The 11,524-nt window shown below is 36.6% G+C and overlaps 1 protein-coding gene across 3 annotated transcripts in view; it reads right to left on the bottom strand.

Moving 5' to 3' along the window:
• Positions 1 to 11,524, bottom strand: part of ABCB4 (ATP-binding cassette, sub-family B (MDR/TAP), member 4) — a 90,580-nt gene that overhangs the window by 48,721 nt on the left and 30,335 nt on the right. For all 3 annotated transcript variants that reach the window (XM_006834326.1, XM_006834327.1, XM_006834328.1), the window contains exons 10-14: positions 9,953 to 10,066; positions 6,864 to 6,974; positions 6,542 to 6,667; positions 3,785 to 3,988; positions 3,153 to 3,323 (exon numbers count right to left, since the gene is read on the bottom strand). In XM_006834326.1, coding sequence (XP_006834389.1) covers positions 3,153 to 3,323; positions 3,785 to 3,988; positions 6,542 to 6,667; positions 6,864 to 6,974; positions 9,953 to 10,066 — 726 coding nt within the window. The remainder of the gene's footprint in view (positions 1 to 3,152; positions 3,324 to 3,784; positions 3,989 to 6,541; positions 6,668 to 6,863; positions 6,975 to 9,952; positions 10,067 to 11,524) is intronic.

The following is an 11,524-nucleotide window of genomic DNA, read 5'->3' as shown; positions in this document are numbered from 1 at the left end:
CATCTTTCTCCCGCGGAGCGGCTGGTAGTTTCGAACCGCTGACCTTAAGGTTCGCAGCCCGATTCGTAACCACTACGCTACCAGAGCTCCTTGTAATGTATATGAAACAATATTATTTAGTGTAATAATTTGTAAGGGAACAATTATCATCGTATCACTAATCATTATTATATAAAACAAATAAAAATATTATTCTAATATACCATACCAGGAAGCATCAATTAACTAGTTTACAGCACAGAGACATTTGTATTTACTTAGGATTCTGGTATAAATTTTCCTGAGAAAATTAGGTTCATATAGTTGGTCTCTAAAACTGGAAGAGGCAGTTTGGATGGAATTTATTAGGAAAATTGCACAATTTCTTAAATCAAATATATTTATAGGTGGTCATAATTCATTTATGTGGTGGCATCTGATTGTTTTTTAATTGTTGTTAGGTGCCATCAAGTTGTTACGGACTCATGGTGACCCTGTGCACCACAGAATGAAACACTGCCTGGAACTGGGCCAACCTCACAATTGTTGCCATGTTTGAGTCCACTGATGCTGCCACTTACCAATCCATCTCGCTGGGGGTCTTCCTCTTTTTCTCTGACTCTCAACCTTACCAAACTTGATATCCTTCTCCAGTGACTGGTCCCTCCTGACAATATGTCCGAAGTATGAGAGATGAAGATTGACCATCCTGGCCTCCACGGAGCACTCTGGCTGCATTTCTTCCAACACAGATCTGTTGGTTCTTTTGGCAACCCATGGTACTTTCAATATTCTCCACCAACACCATAACTGAAAAGCATCAATTCTTCTATGGTCTTCCTTATTCATTGTCCAGCTTTTGCATCCATATGAGGTTATTGAAAATACCATGGCTTGAGTCAGGCGCACCTTAGTCCTCAAGCTGACATCTTTGCTCTTCAACACTTTAAAAAAGGTCTTGTGCAGCAGATTTGCCTAATGCAAATCTTTTAAATTTGCATTAGTTGTTTGATTTCTTCACTGCTGCTTCCATGAGTGTTGATGGTTGATTGTTGATCCAAGAAAACTCAAGTCTTTGACAACTTCAATCTTTTCTCCATTGATAAGAATGTTGTTTATTGGTCCTGTGGTAAGGATTTTTGTTTTCTTTACATTGAGATGCAATCTATACTGAAGGCTATGGTCTTTGATCTTCATCAGTAAGTATTTTAAGTCCTCTTCACTTTCAGAAAGCAAGGTTATATCATCTGCATATCACAGGTTCTTAATGAGTCTTCCTCCAATCCTGATGCCATGTTTTTCTTCATATAACCCAGCTTCTCAGATTATTTGCTCAGTAAAAAGGCTGAATAAGTATGGTGAAAGAATATAACCCTGTTGCACACCTTTCCTAATTTTAAACCATTCCGTGTTCCCATGTTCTGTTTGAACAACTAACTGCCTCTTGGTCTATGTGTATCAGCACAACTAAGTGTTCCGGAATACTCATATTTTGCAATGTTGTCCATAACTTGTCATGATCCATAAATCGAAGGCCTTTGTGTAGTCAATAAAGCACAAGTAAACATCTTTCTGATATTCTCTGTTTTCAACCAAGATCCATTGAACATCTGCAACGATATCCTTCGTTCGACGTCCTCTTCTGAATCTGGCTTGTACCTTTGTAAGTTTTCTATTGAAGCTGTTTCTGTATTACCTTTAGTAAAACTTTACTTGCATGGGATGTCAAAGATATTTTTCGAGGATTTCCACACTCTGTTGGGTCACCTCTCTTTGGAATGTATTGTTATTACAGATAATATAATACTGACATCTAAAGTGTGATAAGATTCTTCCTATGAAACTTCAGCTGAACCAAACACATGAGCTCAGTACCCTTAAAACGTTATTTATTTATTTATATGCTTAGACAAGTTTGGAATCACATAAATTGAACTTTATTTCCTGAAAAGCCTCCATTCATGAATAAAGATGATATGCAATAGTGGGATCATTTTTTACTATATTTCAAGTAGACCAGTGCCAGGTAGCCAGGTTTTTCTTTGTATACCTTAACAAAATTGGTTCTGCCCAAAGCTATAGTCTATGTCCAGGAAAGTGAATCTAAAGGATTCACTGAGTAGACCTGATGTTATGGATTGAATTGTATTTAATAATAATTAGTGTTATGAATCCCTAGACCTGTGGATGTAATCCCATTTGGAAACAGGATTTTCTTTGTTACATTAACTAGGCCGTATCAGTGTTGCTGTTGTTGTTAAGTGCTGGTAGAGTTGGTTCTGATGCATAGTAACAATGTATAGGCTTTTTGAGAAGCAGTTGGTAGGTTTAAATCACTCATCTTGAAGTTCAAACTGATTTTATTGCTGAGTGCTTATCAGAGTCACACCAGGACTTCATGTCATTGTAGGCTGTGTTTTAAGTCATTCACTATCTATCTATGTATCCATGTAACTATATGGGGGTGTGTGTATGTATGTACATATATACATACATACACACCCACACATACATGAAGGACAAGGTGTGGCACTGTGGTTAATACACTGGACTAAAAGTTTGGTTTTAAGAGCATGGTTGGCAGTTAAAGTTCACCAGCCACTCCTTGGAAACCTTGAACAGGGTCACTGTGAGTCAGAACCGACTCAATGGCCCTTAACAACAGCCTACACACACACACACACACGCACACACACACACAGATTAGGCAAAGAGAAGGAAGCACAGAGAGGAGTGAGGGGGAATATATGCCATACCATATTAAGATCAAGAAGGTACAAGGAACAGAAACTGAAAAGAGATAAATAAAAACATTTACCCAAAGCTCCCTAGAACTGGTGCCCTGAATTCAGACTTCTAACCTCTTGAACTGAAAGGAAATAAATTTTGTTTCATTAAAGCCATTCACTGGTGGTATTTCTGTAGTCGCAGCACCAAGAAATTAAAGACACCTAGATCTGGACTCACTACCCCACGGTCGAATCAAGCCAGTTATTGGACCATTCACCTCTGTACAATGTAACATGTCAGAGAGGAGAAATTAATAAAGCTTCAGAAAATAGTTTGATTTGTCCACATGTTTATGTTTAGCAATCAGACTCTGGAAAGCAATGGAAAGAATTTTCAATAAAATTTTAATTTGCTGGCCTTTCATGTGTTTAGGGTCAACTGACCTTATCCAGAGCCGCCTGTACCTCAGCTTCGCTCTCAGTGTCCAAGGCTGACGTGGCCTCGTCCAGCAGGAGGATCTTGGGGTTACGGACCAGGGCTCTTGCAATGGCGATTCTCTGTTTCTGTCCACCACTCAGCTGGGCCCCTCTGTCTCCAACTAGGGTATCAAATTTCTACCAAAAAAAAACAACCCAAAAGGAACTCTTGCAATATTTAAAATTTTAAAAAGCTATAGAGTCTGTAATATTTCATGAAGACAACATGCAGCTTTATTTTGGTGATTATATCATAAATTAGAATAAAATAAATGCATGTTGAATTACGAAAAAGCTAATAACGTAGTTTAAATAAAATTTTGTATTAGTCACGTACCAAGCTTACATCCCAGACTGAATAATTCCAGGAATTTACCTAGGGAGAAGGCTGAGGCTTTCTGCTCCCATAAGGATTTCAGCCTTGGAAACCCTGTACAGGGTCACTGAATCAGAATTGATTTGATGGCACCCCATCATCACTTAGCAAAGTTGAATAACCTCTCATCTCAAAGATTATTAACTTAATCTTTTAAGAAAGAACTTCGTCCTAAAAGGTGACATTCTAATTTCACGAGTGACTACAGTATCAGAGCCTTTACCTGTGGTAATTTCATGATAAATTCATAGGCATTGGCTTCTTTGACAGCTTTCTTTATTTCATCCATGGTTACATTTTCACGGCCATAGCGAATATTTTCAGCAATTGTGGTAGAAAAGAGCACTGGCTCCTGACTCACCACTCCAATGATTTCTCTCAGGTATCTTACATTAAAGGTCCTAATATCCTGCCCATCAATGCTAATCTAAAACAAAGAAATATAGCCTATTAAACATTTCAAACCATCTGATATCTAAAGCATCAGTACTCATAATTTGTCCAAAAAAACCTTTTTTTAGCTAATACTTAAATTTCTTGAAGTTAGAAAGGATAACTGGAAGCAAAGAGCAATTTGCAAAACTAAAAAGATGATATTATGTACTTTTCTGATTTTTACAATGTTATATGTATAGTTTTTTTTTTTTTCCTAAATGGACATTTATCCATAAACTATTTGGGTTATTAATTTTCAGCATGTCATATTTTAAAAAATAATGGACCTAACCTACATAGCATTTGATGGCATTATGGTGTTTTCCTGTAGTTGTTGTTAGGTGCCATCGAGTCAGTTCTGACTCCTAGCGACACTATGCACAAAAGAACAACACACTGCCCTCACAACAGTTATTACGTTTGAAAACCATTGTTGTGCCCACTGTGTCAATCCATCTTGTTAGGGGACTTCCTCTTTTTCACTGACCCTACATGTCACCAAGCATGATGTCCTCCTCCAGAAAAATGTCCAAAGTACGAGAGACAAAATATCACCATACTTGCTTCTAAGGAGCACTCTGACTTGACTTCTTCCATGACAGGTTTGTTCGTTCTTCTGGCAGTACTTTCAGTATTCTCAAACACTTATACCATAATTTACCTCAGCATTTCCCACATGTTTGACACTTGGAGTCCTTTAAAATTCATTGTAAAAGTGGAGAATATTTAATATAATATGTTTACCACGTACATCTTAAGTTGTGTGCTTCAACTAATTGCTTTCTTTTATTGTAGCTCTATTGATTTTCATTGGAGAGAGATATAAGAAAAAATTGAATTAAGATATAAAAAAAAATTGAATTAGGCATTTTTTTTTAATTGTTATTCAAACGGTAAGAAAATTGCTGAATCACAATGTGAAAAGTGACTCTTACTGAGTTTAGAATTTCTGATGACTTTTTCTTTCTGCTATTATGCATATTTCCTAAAAAAAATATGTATCATGCCAAAATAATAATAAAATAACAGTAAAAGATTATTTTAAATCCTCAGTACTGTGTTCTTAAAAGTTATACATCTGAACCAATGTAAAGTTTAGTTCACATATATGATGTTAAAGATATATTAAAATCTAAAGTTGCATTAATTTTATTAAAATAAATAAATTTATTCATGTACCCTAGAAAAGATTATATTCATTTGTGTAATCTCTGTTCTATTGCATTGCCTTCTAATATCTTTACTATACTTTTTACCTTCTAATCTTCTGTTTTTACAACAGTTGAATAATACATTTTGATGCAGGTAGGCAATATCCTAAAGTTTGGACAACTGAAGAAATCTGTATATAGATTATAGACTTTTTGTTGTTGTTGTTGTTAAGTGTCCTCAAGTCAGTTCTGACTCACATTAACCCTGTATAGGGTTTTGGAGGAGCAGCTAATGAATTTGAACTGCTGGCCTTTCAATGTGAACAGATCTTGCAGTCCAGTGTTTATCCTCCAGCACCACACCAGGACTCCAAGTTATGAACTAGTATTATATTAATGTCAAATTTCCTCATTTTGATAATTTTCTGGAGTTATATATAAGAATGCTCTTCTTAGGAAATATTCTCAGAAATATGAGGGTATGTCAAAAAGCATTGCTACTAGGATTCCAGTTTATACCTGTCTACTTCTAAATAAAATATGTTTAAATATGTCTCTGTGATCAGTAACCTATGTTCCCAGAACTTTCTTTCTTTCTTTTAACACTTTTATTGTGAATTGAGTGATAGTTGATATGGGAGAACATCAGTTTTACACTCATCCTATCGCATTTTGCTTCATTGTAATGATTACAATCCCCTTCATGCATCATCATTTAAGAGTATTTGCTCCTATTCCTTTTTATTATTATTTTTATGTAGACAAAGCACTCAGAAATATATAATCATTTAGACAACCAAAGGGCACATTCTGCAAGCCTGCTTCCTAGCTGCCAGCACACAATCTTTCTCTTTCCATAAATCTAGAGTCCTTAGCTGCTCTATCTTTCCATGCCATCACCTCTGCCTCCATCTCTGGTGTCGCTGCTTCTCTGGCTAGGATCCCACATTCCACTCACCCAGAACTTTCTTAAGAGGCTATCCCACTTTCCCCTTTAGATAATCCAGTGTTCAAGAAAATTCCACTGTTTGATGAATAGCTCTCCCAAGATTTTTTTGTGACCCAGATTACTATGATGTCAACGAATTTCTGACAAAATCTCATTGAAAATAATCCTCTCAGTGGCTTGGATGACTACATTTTCCCATGATTTGATTTGTAATGAAAAACATATTTGGAACAGAGGAGTGTTGTCTAGCTTCTGTGACTTTCATCATCCTACACATTGGTTAAGCCAGTTCAACAGTGTGAATGCATTATCCAGATGCATAGCAATTCCACAGCCCCTTTACAAAGCTGAATTCAGATACAATTTTGTTGCTAAAAAGGCCAATTTTAAAGGGCAAGTTTATCCTCAGCTTGCCACTTTGGAGAACTTGGTTCTCCCCACTTACCGTACCCTCATCAGGGTCATAGAGCCTCTGTATCAGCTGGACTGTAGTGCTTTTCCCACAGCCACTGTTCCCAACCAAGGCCACCGTCTGCCCGCTCTGTATCTTCAGGTTGAGGCCCTTCAAGATCTTCAAGGAGCAAGAGAGAAAAAGGAACGCACTTTACAACCAAGACCCAAAATGGAGTGATTTGATTCAATTTCAAATTTTAAAAAGTATAAAATAAGGGAATATAATGCCAAAAGAAAAAAGCACATAGATATCAAAATAATATAGACCTTTTTCAACCTGAGTTAGGAATTCCTATAAACATTACTTACAGTACCTTGACACTAGCTCGAGATGGATAGGAAAAATGAACATCATTGAACTCCAAATTCACTTTGATGTTGTCTGGTTTGTGTCCTCTTTCTGAAAAACTGTCAATTTTAGGATTCTAAATAAAACAAAATTCAATGACTATTCCATCACAGAACAAATGATTATAGTTTTAAGGAATATGATTCAGCAACTCCCAAAATTACACCGGGAAGGGCACAATCTCCCTCACACAGCACAGAACCCAAGGTGAAGATTTTATATATATGTTTGTGTGTATGTGTGTGTTTTAAGAAAACATTCCTTTTTTGAAAATAGGCTTTTCCTATTTTCTAAAGGGTTAGAAATGCATGTTTATAAACCTGTAATAGCAAAAACATGAGGAGTATTGTGGTTCTATTTGATAAGCACTGAACCGCTAACAACAGGTCCGCAGTTTTAGCCCACCAGTGGCTCCAAGGGAGGAAGATGAGGCTTTCTGCTCCTGTAAAGATTTACAGCCTCGGAAACCCTGTGCAGGGTCGCTAACTGACTCCACGGCACATAACAACAACAACAATAATTCAAAGGGATCAATTATCCTTATTCATTGTCCAGATTCCTTATTCATTGTCCAGATTTCACATGCATATGAGGCTAGTAAAAATACTATGGCTTAGGTCAAGCACATCTTAGTCCTTAATGCAACATCTTGCTCTTTAACCCTTTAACATTTTAAACTAAAAGATCTTTTGCAGCAGATTTGCCCTGATGTTTTGACTGCTGCTTCTATAAGCATTGACAGTAGATCCCACTAAAATGAAATTCTCGGTAACTCCAATATTTTTTGCTTTTTTGTCCAGTTATTAGGAATTTTGTTTTATGTTGAGATATGATCTTGATCTTCATCAAGATGTGCATAAAATCCTCTTCACTTCCAGCCAGCAAGGTTGGTTCTATCATCTGCATATTGCAGGCTGCTAACTGATCTTCCTCCAACTCTGATGCCAAGTTCTTCTTCATATAAACCTGCCTTCTCAGATTATTTGATCAGCATATTAAAGTTTAACTTACAGTTACAATTAGAAATAAGATTTCTGTTATCTAGTTCTGCTATAACTTAAGTACCACAAGTGGGATGGCTTTAACAAAGAAACTTATTCTCACACAGTTTAGGAGACCATGAATCCAAATTCAAAGAAAGTCTATCTCTCTCTGTCAACTCTGGAGAAAGATCCTCATCCCTCTAATCTCCATCTCCTAATTGATCTTCATGAGGCATGGACCTCTCTTCTGCTATATCCAAGAGGTTCTCAGTGCAAGGACTCTGAGTCCAAAGGATGCAGTCTCCTCCCAGCTCTTCTTTCTTGATGGTAATTAGGTCTTTCCTTTCCTGCTGGCTTCTCTTTCCATTAATCTCTTGTAAAAGGTGATGCTGGCCACACCTCAGGGAAACTCCCCTTACATTGGATCAGGACTGTGACCTGTATAAAAGTACTGAATCCCATCCTAATCTCCTTATAACTCATTGTCTTATCTCATAGAATGACATCATGGGAGATGACTGTATCATCATATAGCTGCCAAATTGCATCATTACATGTAATTTGTAATTCAAACTGCAAAGCTATTGAGAATCATGACCTAGCCAAGTTGACACATGTTTGGGGAGACACAGGTCAATCCATGGCAACGCATTTAATTTTATCTGCTACTAATTGTTGTTGTCAAGGAGCTCTGGTAGCATAGTGGTTACGAATCAGGCTGTGAACCGCAAGGTCAGCTGTTCAAAACTACCAGCTGCTCCGCAGGAGAAAGATGAGGCTTTCTGCTCCTGTAACCCTGTTCTGCTCGGAAACCCTGTTCAGGGTCGCTAGGGGTCTGAACCGATTCCACTGCACTTAACAACAACAATTGTTGTCAGGTGCCATCGAGTCAGAACCGACTCACAGCGACCCCATGCACAGCAGAACGAAACAATGTCCGATCCTGGGCCAACCTCACTACCGCTGCCACACTTGACGCCATCAATGATGCCACCTGGCTGATCCATCTTGTTAGGGGTCTTCCTCTTTTTCTCTGACCCTCCACCTTACCCAGCATGACATCCTTCTCCAGCGACTGTTCTCTCCGGACAATGTGTCCAAAGTAGGAGAGACAAAGGTTAGCCATCTTGGTCTCCAAGGAACACTCTGGTTGTACTTCTTCCAAAACAGATTTATTGGTTCTTTTGGCAGTCCACGGCACTTTCAGTATTCTCCTCCAACACCACCACTCAAAGGCATCAATTGTTCTATGATCTTCCTTATTCACTGTTCGGCTTTCGCATCCATATGAGGTTATTGAAAATACCATGGCTTGGGTCAGGCGCACCTTAGTCCTCAAGCTGACATCTCTGCTCTTTAGTACTTTATAAAGTTCCTGTGCAGCAGATTTGCCCAATGCAATACGTTGTCTGATCTCTTGACCGCTGCTTCCGCAAGTGTTGACAGTTGATTCAAGAAGAATGAAGTCCTTGACAACTTCAATCTTTTCTCCATTGATAAGAAAGCTGTTTATTGGTCCAGTGGTGAGGATTTTTGTTTTCTTAAAATTGAGATGTAATCCATATCGAAGGCTGTGCTCTGTGATCTTCATAAGTATATGTTTCAAGTCCTCTTCACTTTCAGCAAGCAAGGTTGTGTCATCAGCGTATCACAGGTTGTTAATGAGTCTTCCACCAATCCTGATGCCACGTTTTTCTTCATAGAACCCAGCTTCTCGTATTATTTGCTCAGCATACAAATGAAACAAGTATGGTGAAAGAACATAACCCTGTCGCACACCTTTCCCAATTTTAAAATATTCAGTGTTCCCATGCTCTGTTCAAACAACTGCCTCTTAGTCCAGGTACAGATTTCTCAGAAGTACAATTAAGTGTTCTGGAATACTCATATTTCTCAATGTTGTCCATAGTTTGTCATGATCCACACAATCGAAAGTCTTTGTGTAGTCAATAAATTAATTAGGTCATTTATTTAATTTCAATAATTGAATTTCAAATGCTATGAAATATAAAGCCAGATTTAATTATTCAAACATCAAAGGCTTTTGACATTAAAATAATAAGTGACTTACATTATCAATAACATCAAAGATCACATATGCAGCTCCTCTAGCATTGGCAAAAGCATCAATACATGGGGCAGCCTGGCCAACACTGAAAGCCCCAATCAGGATTGAAAAAAAGACCTGAACAAAAGAACACAAAGAAAAGCTATCAACATTCTGGCATCCATCATTATTTAAAATATGGTCTGCTTTAAATATACTGTGCAAACTATCAAGTTTCAACTTTTTCTCTTAAACAAAATTTTGCAAAAGAGCAAAATTTACAAGCTAATATATAGTATTTAATTACACAATTATCACAAAAAATATATATCCTTATTTTGATCATTGTTCCTTTCCTCCCAACCTAGTTTGCCAAACTAGCTGCTGCTCTTGTACAGATTCAGAAAAACTTTTGAAAACATATTTCTTTGGCTTTGAAGCTAATGTCATCAGAGAGAAACATTTTCTATCTATCCTATTATTCAATTCTATATTATTTTTTCTAATTATACATGAAATTAAACAGAATGCTCAAGCTGAAACAAGGCAGAAATTTTACTAGATATCAGTCCCAAGGAACTTCTTAAAAAACCAGTATTTTAAAGATACATTTTTTGTTAGATTATCTTTTTTTCATATATAAAAAAGTTACAGTTTATATATTATGTAACACTAAATCACATCTAAGTACTATATAGACTGATTAGGAATTTCGTCACACAATTATTCTTATTTGCTCACATGAGACTCAGTGCATTTCGCCTTTCCTTTTTTTTTATTAGAAAAATAAATTGACATAGAAAAGTCCAGAATATTGCCTTGGGGATACAGATTCTTACCATAACATAACTGAAGAGAAGATAAACTGAGAGAAATGACTCCTTTCTCTCTGAATCTTGTGAAACATCTACATATAACTGACATTTCTCAGAAGACAAACAATAACATTTCACATACTCATAACTCAAACATCTGTAAAATATATATCCACTATCTAAAATACTCATATACATACATAAGAACTAGAAAAGAAGCAAAAAAAAAAAAAAAAGTCTCCACCAAAATTGATAGATGTTATCAAGTTAATGCTAGAGAGCTTCTGCCCTTTATGGAGAGAGGCATGTGTTTGGGATTCCTTCATGATGTCCCCTCAGCCCTATGGGTGGATGTCACTTCTACACACTATAAATGAGGATTCAATCACCTTCCTTCATAAAACTTCAATAGCAAATAAGTAAGTAGAGAAAGACAGACATTCATCAAACTGACAGCCAAAGAGGAGACTGAAATGCTTAAAATACTGATAATAGACTCCACAATTTAGAGTTAAAGCAGTCCTCAGCACCTCAATGAAGTTGAAGATATAATTGTATAAAATGTTTTGCAGCATTTTTAAAGGATTTATTTTCATAAAGACCTTAATTATGTTCACTATTTTCTGTTTAGGAAAATAAGAAAGTAGATACGGTTTCAAAAGACTTCTATTTAAATAGTTACAGATTACTCTGATTTTTAATGATATAGTCAAATGGTCATAAAACATTGGTAGTTTATAAAAGAAATTTAAAGTATGCGTAATATGATGCCAGTTTTTTA

The sequence above is a fragment of the Chrysochloris asiatica genome, unplaced genomic scaffold (genome assembly GCF_000296735.1).
Source record: "Chrysochloris asiatica unplaced genomic scaffold, ChrAsi1.0 scaffold00010, whole genome shotgun sequence".
In the NCBI taxonomy this organism is placed as follows: domain Eukaryota; kingdom Metazoa; phylum Chordata; class Mammalia; order Afrosoricida; family Chrysochloridae; genus Chrysochloris; species Chrysochloris asiatica.
Note: the sequence above shows the minus strand (reverse complement) of the source record. Positions and strands in the feature narration are given on the sequence as shown.